Genomic DNA, 13,371 nt, shown 5'->3' with positions numbered 1-13,371 from the left:
TAAGGGCATCCCATAGAGGGGTTGTTGTATTCCTGACTCTGCTACGACTTCCTGATGTTCCTGTAGTTGAGCATTGGTTACTCTGGGAGCTCCAACTTTGGATCCGCCAGCTCTTGAAGCTCCAGCTTTGGCTGCCGCGGCATTTACGTTTGCTGCGATGATGTTGGCATTGATGGGGGCCGTGCTTTCTGCATTATCCTGCCCTATCCGCTGCCTTTAGCTTTTCACCTCTCTGCTTACTCCTGGTTACCACTGGGGTTGTCCTTGGTCTCTTTTGACGAAGCTTTTGCCTTCCCGACATCTTTGCTTTTCTCCATCTTTTAATGTTTTCCTGAAAGAGAGAGAAAAAATCACGAAGACAATGGGCCCCACGTGATATCTATTAGCGTTTTGAGTTCTCAAAGGTGTAAAATCTTGAAAATACATAAGGCGCCATCTATTAGATGACCGCAGATCTGTTCGAAGTTTTGATTTTCAAAGATGTGAAAACTTAGAAAATGCATGGAAAATCAGATCTACTTAGATAAACGTGGATCTGTTCATATTTTGATTTTCAAAGACGTGACTTGAAAATATGAAAACGCAGATCTACTTAGATAAACGTAGATCTGTTCGAATTTTGTTTTCAAAGATGTGAAAACTTAGAAAATGCATGGAAAATCAGATCTACTTAGTAAACGTAGATCTGTTCATAATTTTGGTTTTTGAAATATGCACGGAAAAAACCGTAGTGTTCCATGCATTGTTATTTTCAGAGAACGAAGCCTGAAACAAGTCACAGGAGAAGATAAATCTTTTACCAAGATGAAGATCCCTGTTTCTAGCGGCAGATTGTGAACACAAAGATCATTGTCATCTGAGTGTTCACAAATAATGCGCGCAGACTCATGACAATTAGGCTGCGCCTGAGGGGGATGAATCGGTTATGTTGAATCCTTGACTCAGAGTCCTAAAACTCTTCCTCGTCTCATCAACTACAATCATTGTTCTTAGCTCGCATAATAAGATAAATAATGGATGAAGTATAAAACGTACGAACATGATGTACCATAAATATCGAATCGAATATGTAAAGTATAAATGCATGAATATAGATGAAACGATTAACTTATATGATTCATCACTCAGATCTCTGTCTGCGGGTTTGGGTTTTTCATTATATGTACGATGGTTATAGAAATAGTCGAATGACTTTGAGATCAACATAGGCATGCGTAGCATGAGGAATTTCACTTACACTTTCTTTATCTCTCTCTGTCTCTCTCCTATTCTCCTCTCAATATTCTCGGATCCCCCTCTTCACTTGGGAGAGAGGGGTATTTATAAGGTGGTTACGTGGGGTCTACTTCTGAAGCCCGTTATAACCTTATCCTCTTGTGTCTTGCGCCGCTTATGCAGAAGTCTTCGTGTTCTCGGCTCTCTCTGCGTGTTCTGTTTGAATATGCAGTGCTATCTGCGCTTCCTCCACAGGATGACTGACACATATGCTGTTTGAGGGTATTTAATGCGGGTAGTTGGGATGTCTGTCCGCGGTAGACAGCTGCCCTCTGCCCCTGTCTTGTCTGCGTCAGCTGGACTATCCCCAGCCGTAGATCTTAGATCTTTCTGGGGATAGGATAAAGTGACTCTTGGTTGTCCACGGGTGATATCATATCTTGATGCTCTCAGCCGCATGTCCTCCACGTGTGTCTTTGTGGACACGTGGCGGAAGATGAAATGTGTACCTACAACCATCATTCCCTGTACAAAGTCAACTCGAGCTGCAATCACTTCTAACCCATATTCATCTTCACTGCCAACATCACCCAACTCTGTTCTTCTTTGTTTTCATCTCAAACTCGTCATCCATACTAGCAGTAAAAACTGCCATGATCATCACTGCCATCTTCCCATGGTGATATCACTTTGTTCACTGCCATCATGAATGTCGATCAATAGCTCAACTCAGTCTCCTCCATCACTGATAACCTCCTTCCATCTTCATTAATTTATAACTCAGGCACATCTCCCATCGTCTACAGCCACAAGACGAATACCAATGACCACCATTGTTTCTCCTTCGCTGTTAACCAACTTCATTATTCCATTGTTAATCACCGACTAAACTCCTAGCACCGTCTCATTAACCTCTATTAGCAACAAACTCTTCCAACCACCGTAACCACAATACCACTGCCATTAAACTATCAACACCCTATCGTTCTTCTTATCTCCTTCATTGCTAACAGAGTCAGTTCATCATCATCACAGCCTCGAGCTCCTAACAGAAACAAACAACAAAACATACTCGTACATCTCTATTGATAACAACAACAAACATTATCTTTTAATCACCGACCAAACCTCACTGTCCCTGAACTGGACGCCTGGACGGTGAGGAAGAAGATTATGGTGGCAGACCTGAGTAAATTTGTCGTCTGCCGTTAACACTGACGCTTTTAACTGTCAGTCTTGGAGGACTGACCGTTCATTACTGTTCCATGTCTGCCTTTAGTAATTTGGATGGGTTCCCTTATATTATATGTGCTTAAGCACCTTTTTCAACAACTTCAATTACCTTCAAATGCTTGTATCTTCTTCATACAACTTTGGAATAACCATTCTTTCTCCTTTCGCTTCGTCTTTTCGTCCTCTTCGAGATGATATCAAGGACTCCTAGATTCGAACGAGTTCCACTTAATCTTTGGCCCTTCTCCATTTGTAGCTTACTTCTTTCCTTGCACAATTAGATGCCAATTCTCTTCTTTTGGATGATTCACCTAATAAAACACAAAGAGAGAAAAACAAATGTAATATACAATAATTTGCAAGAATATAAGTAATTACTAGCATGGATTCGACACTAAATATATGGAACTTATGCACTTAACAAATTCCCCTACACTTGGATTTTGCTAGTCCTCGAGAAAACTATCTAATCAAACTAAATACAACAACTCTTTATCGTCGAAGTCACGGTTGCACTTAGCATGTGCACCATGCCTTTAACCCATAGGTGTCCTTGGTGGACGAGTTATAGTTTCGTTAGGGCTTACGAGAGGTATACCCATAAAACGTACTCCAACTTCAAAGCGTTCCAGCGTCCCAAGCATCCAAAGAGCTATGAGGACATAGAGTTTCTGCATGCTAGTAATAAGAAGTTAGAAATACCAAAGAACATATTCTCATTCTTAAATGTTGAGTGAGAAATAACCACACCATAATGAGAGAACGCGTATTTGAGAGCGACTAATAAGCATTTCGCCTCGAATTCTGCCTCACTTAAAAGGATTTTATGATGATTGCACTCAATAAGACGACTTTTTTATGGGTCTCACATGTGTGCAGGTAGGAATGAAGAGAGAAATTCTACATACGTTGAATGGTGGGAAGGAAACCTTCCGAATAATTTCTGGAGACCCCACAAGATCGTGGTAAATAAAAGACTTTTTATGATGACCTCTAAGAAAGGAAATCAACCATATGAGTACTCACTCACCTTCACATCCGATCGGCAGTAATGGTAGCACCACTCTCACAACATCCAATAGAAACGTCTTCCTTCGGCTCGTCTTCTTCATCTTCTTGGTCTTCGTCTTCGGTCTTCAACTGTTGATGATAAAATCTTGAACTTCGACAATTCATAACTCTTTTCCTCAATTTTCTTGTTGCTTATAAAAATAAAATATTAACATGACCATGAAAGAAGTACTTGACCACTTGAATCTTCACAACTTGTATTGTCTTCATATCATAAACTTCAATAACTCTCATCTTTTGATTTTCTTCACTCTTGTAAATAAGTCTTCATACTTGGATATAGAATTCCGCTCCTTATGTGTAAGTCTTCAACATGTATATAAAAATCTGTTCATTGTAAGTTGCTTTACTTGGATATGAAATTTGCTCTTTCTTGTATTGTTGCTTGTAAACCTTGAACGTCTTCAACTTTCCTTGTAGATTTTGATGTCGCTTCACTTGTTGATGTATGGATTTGTTGTTGGCAAGAAAGAGAATGGTGCTAACTGTAAATCAAACTACAAGAAGGTGGTTTACATCTATAGACGTCACCCTCATGATTGACAAAATTAGTACTCAAGAGATCAAAGAGTAGTGCTTCTATTGGTGGGAGGTTGGGTAGCTCACCATTATACCCGGAATTAATGTACGGTGACACACACTCAAAAGAAAGTATTTTAGTCAGCTACAAAGAAAATTTTGTCTGGTGCCTATGTTGATTTGAAAATAGTAGTCTCCACTAATGATTGATCAACAACTCTAATAACTCATTTCCCCCTGCACCTCATTCTCATCACCGGCATGATTAAATCCATTATTTAACACTCTAACAAGAAAGAAATCCGAGTGTAGTTCCATAACACTTCCAAGTTCAGTTATGTCGGTCAGAATTCTCTATGTAAGCATACCTAGAAGCATGCTAGTGACTCTAAAATCTCTACAAGTTGGAATTTTTTTTTTTAATGCAATATTTACAATTTTTTTTGAAATATTCTATATGCAAAATATCCATGGATTCATAAATCACACCTTTAAAATTCTACATCCAAATCCACCAATAAGTAATTGTGAAAACTACCACCAGACCCATTTTCCCACTTTTTTACACTCTTAAACCCATCGGAAAACTTGGTGGGCGCACCCATATATTATGAGTATAACACTCGGAAACCCATAATTTCTAAAATTCTGGTTTTTTATCTTCTTTAAGTATAAACTACCCTTTTTAATTTCAGAAGTTTTGAAAGAGAGAAGGAAACCCAAATCACGTTCCAGTTAACAAATCCATCGAGACCGATTCATATTCTTTCCAATCTGGAACGACTTTCGATTTCAGGCAAAATAAACAAGTTGACATCTATTAAGATTCAATTTGTAAACCAAATTGACCAAATAAACTAATTTCCGTGATACTTCAACCAAAAAATGGCTGCATAACCTGTTATGCAGTTACAAAAACGGATGCATTACCTGTTATGCAGTTGAGAAAATGACATCATAAATCGTTATGCGTTCTTTTATTTGTTGGAATGTGATTTATATGTTATTTCGGTTTAGTTTTGTCACTCATGATGGGAAGCACGAGCATTTGCAGTTACAAAAATGAGTGCATAATCTTTCATGCTACTTCAAAATGGCCGCATGATATGTTATGCAACTACAAAAATGTCACAAAAAGATTGTATATTCCATTATGCAGTCATTTTTCTTTTGCTACCACTTAAGTCAACCTAAAAATGACTGAATAATCTGTTATGCAGCTGCAAAAGTGCTTACATAACCTGTTATGCCTTCGAAAAATGGTTACATAATGTTATGCAGCCACTTTTTGTTAGCACTGAAATAGAAAAATGGATGCATAATATGTTATGCAACAATAATAATGGATGCATTACTTGTTATGCACCCGAGAAAATATATGCATAAGCTATTAGGCATCAGAAAAGATGGATGCATAATTCATTTACGCTAGTTAACACTTAAATCAACAAAAGAAAAATAATTGCATAAATTATTATACAGCTATAAAAATTACTGCATAACCTATTACGCAATCTAAAAAATGACTGCATAATTTGTTATTCATTTCTTTTTTTGTAGAAATGTTAATTTTTAAAATTATACATGTTTTTAGTGGTACATAATCAAATTAGTGGATGCATGAATCAAGATATGGTTGCACAATGTGTTATGCGTCTATTGTTGTGACTACACAATGTGTCATGCATCATTTTGTTTTATTAGAATGTTATTTTTTAGGCATATACATCGTTTTAGTGGTTGCATAACCTAACTAGTGGATGCGTAAACCAAAATATGGTAGCATAATTTGTTACGCATCCTTTGTGGTGTCTGCATAATGTGTTATGCATCCTTTATGGTGGCTGCATAATGGTAATATATCCAGTTTTCGAAGTTTCTCCCTAAAATGATAACCACCTCCGATTTTTTCGTAAAAAGTTCAAATTTGATATTGTTGCTTGTACTCGTTTTTGTAAAGCTCTTTAAAAGCTTTCCAACGAGATAAAATTGTAAAATTCCAAGACACGGTTTTTTAGATGTGTTATATTCAAGTTTGCATACCAATCATACCCCTGAAAAAATATGACGCATAACTCGTCATGCAGACTCTTTACTGAGCAGATAGAAAATCCAAAAATTCTTCCTTTTACAAAAAAATATATTAAGGGTAACTTTGTCTTCTTACCTCTTTTTATAATTTTGAATAATTATGGGTGTCACGGTAGCTGAAAATAATTTTGGGCCTACCAATAAGAATAATAAAATTTTTGAGCCTTAGCATAATTTTCCTAAGTAATTTAGTCATTACGAAAAAAAAATATACGCCTAACAGGCTTTGGAATTTACTTACTACCTCCGTTTCAAAATAATAGACATGTTTATATGTAAATTTACACACAAACCCGTCTATTATTTTGAAACGGAGGGAGTACAAATGATCTTATTGTGCTCGATTTGGTATATCCCCATTAATATCGGAAAACTCCAATGATCTTATTGTGCTCGATTTGGTATATCCCCATTAATATCGGAAAACTCCAATCTCCGGAGTTATTATTTCTATTTAATTTTCACTTCCATAAAATCCATTATTATTAGTGGTGTGAACTTCAAATGTCACCCAAAAATAGCAGGTGAAAAGTGGCACACGTATGCGACTAACCAGCAAAAGTCTTGCTTTTTATTATGCAGCTGTTGCTTTCTGATTGGATACTTGAGAACTAAAAAACCGAAATATAAGCATTTCATTTTCATTCGTAGAAAAAAGAAAAAAAAAAGAAAGAAAAGAAAACGAATGGCAGCTGAACAGATAGTGTTGTCATCAACAATGTCTTGCTTAACTACTCCTGCTTCTTCTTCACCTTCTCGTCTCCCTCCATTTTCTTCATCAACAAAATCCAGAGTTTCTTTACTCTCTACTTCATCTCCTTCTTCTGTTACTTCTCTTAGATCTTCCACTTTTTATTCTTCTCCTCTTCCTTCTCTCTCCATCCATCATCAAAGGAGGTCATCATTGACTCATGTAACCAAGACAGGAGCAGCAGTAGTGAATCCAACATGCTCTGCATCAGATCCCGATCAGTTGAAAAGTGCAAGAGAAGATATCAAACAACTTCTCAAGACTACTTTCTGTCATCCAATCATGGTAAATTTAAGATTCTCTTGTCATTTTAGGGGTTTCATATCATATTGATCTAATTGAATCCCATCTCAAAGGGTGACGATGATGATTCTTATGATTTTATGCAGATTCGTTTGGGATGGCATGATGCTGGTACTTATAACAAGGATATTCAAGAGTTCCCACAAAGAGGTGGAGCTAATGGAAGTTTGCGTTTCGATGTAGAACTGAAACATGGAGCTAATGCTGGTAAATATTGCAAAGACTTACTTGGTTTAACCTTCTTTTTGTCGTGAGTTCGGTGTTATATGTATTTTGCTTACTGATTTTGTTGTAGGTCTTGTTAATGCATTGAAGCTACTTCAGCCTATTAAAGAAAAGTATCCAGGTGTTACATATGCGGATTTGTTCCAATTGGCCAGTGCTACTGCTATTGAGGTCTTTCTTTTGTCTCATCTTGCAATTATTAAGAATACTGGTTATTGAAAAAAGAAAGAAATGTATCAGCTTAATTCATTACAATTTTCAGGACGCTGGAGGGCCTAAGATTCCCATGAAGTATGGACGAGTGGATGTCTCAGTACCGGACGAATGTCCAGAAGAAGGAAGGCTTCCAGGTGAGCTGAAATATGTCTAAACTGACACACAGTTATTACAGTTTTGAGGATGTGGAAAAATTCAATAATGTGGTGTGTTGAGTAGATAGTCGTGTGGAGTATAGAAACTCAAGAGTGTTACTGGATCACCTACTTTAGATGCTTTATAAACAACCTCATGCTCTGGTATTACAATCATATGCCAAGGTATCATATAGCTCCTTGAATTGGGGAAACTTGCCACTACTGTGAAAGCATTACAGTTTGCCATATGATGCGAGTCTTAAGAGCTCCACTCATCTTTGTTCCCTATTGCTGCCACCTCTTATCTTTCTGTGCAAAATGATTAGTGATCAGTAGAAGAGGAAACAATTTCATTTTTACACTGAATTTCCTTTACCTTGGGGATTGACACTAGTCTGCCAACAACCATCAAAAGTTACGTAGTTATAAATTATTGTCTAAGGATCTTGACACATGGATTTCTCCCTTTTGCACTTTGGTGATTTCTGATTACCGTCTCTCAGTTCTTATATTTTAGTCTTCACCAGATGTCATGTTCATAGCTTGTTATTATTGTTGTTTATGTTTTGAAATTTTATGCAGTTCATATCTATGCGTTATAATTATTGAGAACTTGGCATTCATCTTAATCTTATTAACCTTGTTGAGTATAACAACAACGATAGTTGTTATGCCATTGATGTCGGCATAGTTGAATAAATTTTATCGATGATGTGTGCTGCCTTGGCTTCTTTTGTTTATCTCCCATGGTCTAGAGACAGAGAAAGCCGGTTAAATTCTTTGACCTAAAATGATCCCTCTAATAGTCTTCTTATCTTGGAACGTGGAGACTGGTAGCTGTGGTCATCGGAACTCTTTGAGGGCAGACGTCTTTGGCCTACAGAGATAGTTGCTTCTGACTTCTGATGCTGATTAGCAGGTGGTTACTAGTTCAGTTTTGCATGTGTTTTAAGTACTTATGTAGTACTTCCCATCCATGGGATCGGTATCTCGTTATTGCTTATTAGGATGATTTTCTCATAGAAAATATATTAGATATCTGTAGTTGGTTGATCTATGCATTAGGGTTAGATGAATATTTGGTAACTGGCATCTTCTCGAATGAGCCTCTCGAGGAGGTTATAGAGTGCACACGGGTTAGCAATGAGATTAAGTGGATGTGAGATTCACACTTATTTTTTTGTTCCTGTTCTTCATCAGAAACTTCTCTTAAGTCAGGGAACCTTGAGCTTGGAATTCGTGATGGGTGGTTGAGCTATCAACATCTTGTTGGTGAAACCGTGTGCTACCTCTAAAATGCTGTCCGTAAGTCCTCCACATGGCTTTAGCAAGTCACGTCTCATGATATTGTCTTTAAGGAAGTGTAAAAGCAACTGAATATGGTCTAGGTAACTGACCTTTTCCTAAAGGAGAGTCTTAGAGATCGAGTACCAAGTCAGGAAGAACAAAAGGTCCCTTACTCTCATAGAAGAGGACGAAATTAACCGATCGATGGCACAAATGTTTAAAGGTGAAAGTTCTTTCCCGTGGCAATGTTGGTCTAGAAAGTGTATATAGTCCAGAATAGACTATAGATTATTTTGAGCATTTATCTTTGCGGCATAAATGTCAATAGGGCACTACAGTGGAGCTTCCTAAACTTTTATGAGAATTCTGGTATATTATTTATGAGCTATTGCAATTAGCATTTGTAAGTGTGGTCAGCATCGCATATTTAACTATGGTCGACAATATTAAGATGGTGTTGATTCTGGAGTCATGTTTTATTACTTAAGCAGCCCGTAAGTACGAATTCTGAACGAAAACAAAATAACATTAAGTCATTAACACCACAACCAATACGCGATAACAAGTCCAGGTTTGTTTGTACTTGATGCTTCTTCACTATAAAAAATGCTTTAAGTTAGTTGATCACATATTCATGTATCTGTATAAATTGATACCTCTTTGCGTTCAATTCTTTGTTTTCTAGATTGTTTTTACACGAAGCTTATTCTCCTCTATTCCTGCTTGTGGAGTCTCACTCCCATACTAACTTGCTTCTTCTCGGGGAACTAATGGTTGGTTTTGGACTTAGATGCTGGTCCTCCTTCACCTGCTGATCATCTTCGTAAAGTCTTCTATAGAATGGGACTGAATGACAAGGTTATACACATTAACATGTAATTGATTGATTCCTTGATTCCTTGATTGCTCAATGGATACAGTTGCTTAATTTTCCATGCACCTGCTGATTTGCAGGAGATTGTCGCATTGTCTGGCGCACACACTCTGGGGAGGTCTAGACCAGAACGAAGTGGTTGGGGAAAGCCAGAAACAAAATATACAGTATGTTAAACAAAATCTTACTTTGCGATAGCTGTAATTATGTTACTAAAGAATAAGTTTTCTCCTGGAGGGGCTGCTTTATTTCCTTTCTAGTATTACTTTCAGTAATTATCTTATAGTAACTCTCATCTAGTCAAATAATTCGCTGGCTGGGGGGACATAATTGGTTACTGTACAAGCCAAAACATGTCTCAAACAGTTATAGTTTAGCACATGGAATTCAAAAAGTTACCTTTCATGCTTTCTCCCTATTCTGACCTTTCTTTGTTTGTCTAATATAAGATTGATTTCACATACCATGTGGAGTAATTAGTTAGGCAGTATGTATACACAGAATACTTTCTGTGGCAATCTGAAACTTGCACTAACTTTCTATTTATCCTCTAAATACTCTGAGCTATTTGGGGATGAGGGTGATCAAAATAGAGTGGTTTCAGAGTCCTATAGTGCCTGATCCAAGTATACTTGTAAAGGGGAAAATTTCCTTGCATATTGGTGAAAGACTTGTTCAGCATTCAGCTTATTTAAACGTTTGATCTTGCAGTCAAGCACCACAGCTTGGATTTCAGTACCCATTTTACATTGCAGTTATTTTTGTAAATAACTACCTTAATGCCACAATCTAGTTGGACATTTTTACTAGCTGTGGGTCATCAGGTAGATGTATGATGTATCCGAGGTGATAAAAGTAGTTTCTGGAAGTACTTTGTTATTGCGAGTAATCTCATGTCTAGTATATATTGCTGACTGCAACATTGAAAATTTCCGGCTTTTTATAGTTAGCTCACTACCTTGTTATGTTATTGGTTGTCTACCAACAGAAAGATGGACCAGGGGCACCAGGAGGCCAATCATGGACTGCTGAGTGGTTGAAGTTTGATAATTCGTATTTTAAGGTATAAAAAATTGGTAACACCTATCTCGCAAGTAGTATGCCTAGTTCATTCTTCTGATTGCATGATAATTGATTCAGGATATCAAAGAGAAAAGGGATGAGGATTTGCTGGTTTTGCCCACTGATGCTGCTCTATTTGAAGATCCATCATTCAAGGTAATGTGCTGAGTGACACATTTATTTGGATGAACAGAAAGATTTGAGGTCAGCTATAGTATCTTTATGTGTATGAATCTTGATGGTTTTGCAGGTATATGCTGAGAAATATGCAACAAATCAGGAGGAGTTTTTCAAGGACTATGCTGAAGCCCATGCGAAGCTCAGCAATCAGGGTGCACAATTCAACCCTCCCGAGGTTTGTTAGCCTTGTCCACTTTCAGTAACTATTTCTGTCAAAAATGCAAATAAGGTGTACATGTTTCGGCTCAAAGACCATGTAGGAAAGCTTAGGGTGGTAACTCATTAGTTGCTTAGGTTTAGGCATATCATGTTTTATGTTTTTGCCCGTGGACTGTAAACAACTTCCCTACGTTGCTGGAAATGTACAACTAGGTAGTCGCCTTGTTCTTTTTCCTCCAAAAATTGCTGTTCACTATGCCAGCAGATTGATCATCCAGTCTGGTTGTGATAAAAAAAATAAACCAACTGGCTAAGCTTATAGTTCCTCGAGGCTTGAGCTTTTGATTGGTGAAGTATATTAAATCAAACGTACAGTTTTCTCCCAATCGTATGCACAACACTATTCTTTCTATAGAGTATCTTGGATTTGATTGAATCAAATTATAATTCAAGCCACTGCCAGAAAACATCCCTTTATCAAATATTAAAGTTCACCATTTCATTAGAGTTAGATGTATGACATATATCCCTTTCATTAGAGTTAAAGTTCGACATTAAAAGTTAATGGAATTACTATAGGGTACCTTTCATAACCATTTTATATACACTCCGATTGCAAATCTTTGCTTTCTTGTGACGAAAATAGGATGATAATCAAAACCAGTTGTGGCATAAAATCCACATCACATTGCGCCTGTGATTCTTCTATTTACTTCAGCGAACACAAATAATGCTGTTGTATGGAACTGTTTGACCAGGGTTTCTCAATAGAAGATGGCTCGCCAAATCCTAAAGCAGAGAAATTCGTGGCATCCAAATACTCATCTGGAAAGGTAATAACAGGAAAATTCATGTGCTTCCATTGTTTTTGCTTAAGATTGTGGAAAATGACTTGCACTTTCTGTTGTGGGAGAATCCTCTGAAGGACATTGAAACTTATAATGGATATTTCTCTTTCCGTTTCATCGTTTGCTGCAGGGTTGAGACACAAGAATCATGTTTTAGTTGCCGTTTGTTTTTAATAACACACAGAAGAAGCTATTTCCAAACACACTGAACACACTCTTACACAAAACTTGGAAGTCAAAAACTGGAGAATAAGGAATAAATTTCAATGAAATGTTGCATATTTTTGCAGAGAGAGCTTTCTGACTCAATGAAGCAGAAGATTAGAGCAGAGTATGAAGGGTTTGGTGGCAGCCCAGATAAGCCTCTTAAAACAAACTACTTTTTAAATATTATAATTATCATCTCTGTTTTAGCTATTTTAACATCTCTTCTTGGGAACTAAAGTTTGTTTTCTTAGCTTCTTTATACAAGTCTTGATTTTGACATTGGCTTTTCAATTTTACTGTGCATATTTGTTTGAGGTAATACGCAATGGAAATGGAGATTTGTTTCCATAAAGACTTCATACGCAATGGAAATAGAGATTTGTTTCCGTAAGACTTCTCGATTGTTTGGTACCATAAAGACTTGTGCATAAGACTTCTCAATTGTTTCCATAGACTTCTCAAAAATAATGCAAGCAAAAAAGAAAAAAGCCAATGGCATTGATTGGTGTTTCCTGCACACTGAACATGGACCTTGGCAACTGCATACCTTTTGGGCCCTGGAGGACAAGAATCCACATTAACAGCCTACAAGCTTTCCAACCACGCCATTGGCGATTTACATTACGAACCAAAATGCTTATATACATGTTCAACTGATTCAAATCTCCCGATGTGGGATTATCCTTAAAATGTAAACAATCACCTTTCTATTACTGCTATTAATAATAAAAATGATCCTCCAATTAAAATCTTACTACTTAAGATGGAAAATCTATTCATTTTTCATCTCCGGCTATACCACCACTATCAACTCCATCAGGTCATCACCTCGTTGGTGTCTTCCGTTGGCTCATTGGTTGAAACTAACACAGCTCAAATGAACTTATTGTTGAAGTCAATATGATGACACTTTCGAATTTTTTTTCTTCTTTTTTTCGTTGTTTGTACTTTTTCCATTTCAACACACTGGACAAAATTGTATGTTGCGTTAAG

At 37.1% G+C, this 13,371-nt stretch overlaps 1 protein-coding gene across 2 annotated transcripts; it reads left to right on the top strand.

The window, feature by feature from the left end:
• Positions 1–6,774: 6,774 nt before the first annotated feature.
• Positions 6,775–12,766, top strand: LOC113356406 (probable L-ascorbate peroxidase 6, chloroplastic/mitochondrial). Of its 2 annotated transcripts, none has more exons than XM_026599527.1 (11): positions 6,775–7,165; positions 7,270–7,390; positions 7,479–7,579; positions 7,671–7,758; positions 9,839–9,906; positions 10,003–10,089; positions 10,911–10,985; positions 11,063–11,140; positions 11,235–11,339; positions 12,082–12,156; positions 12,462–12,766. In XM_026599527.1, the coding sequence occupies exons 1-11, from the start codon at positions 6,815–6,817 to the stop codon at positions 12,612–12,614; spliced, it is 1,302 nt and encodes a 433-aa protein (XP_026455312.1). In that variant the 5' UTR covers positions 6,775–6,814; the 3' UTR covers positions 12,615–12,766. The 2 variants fall into 2 exon arrangements, with proteins under 2 accessions (XP_026455312.1, XP_026455313.1); XM_026599528.1 differs by having other exon boundaries at positions 12,302–12,764.
• The last annotated feature ends 605 nt before the right edge of the window (positions 12,767–13,371 follow it).

The sequence above is a fragment of the Papaver somniferum genome, chromosome 3 (assembly GCF_003573695.1).
Source record: "Papaver somniferum cultivar HN1 chromosome 3, ASM357369v1, whole genome shotgun sequence".
Lineage (NCBI taxonomy): Eukaryota > Viridiplantae > Streptophyta > Magnoliopsida > Ranunculales > Papaveraceae > Papaver > Papaver somniferum.
Note: the sequence above shows the minus strand (reverse complement) of the source record. Positions and strands in the feature narration are given on the sequence as shown.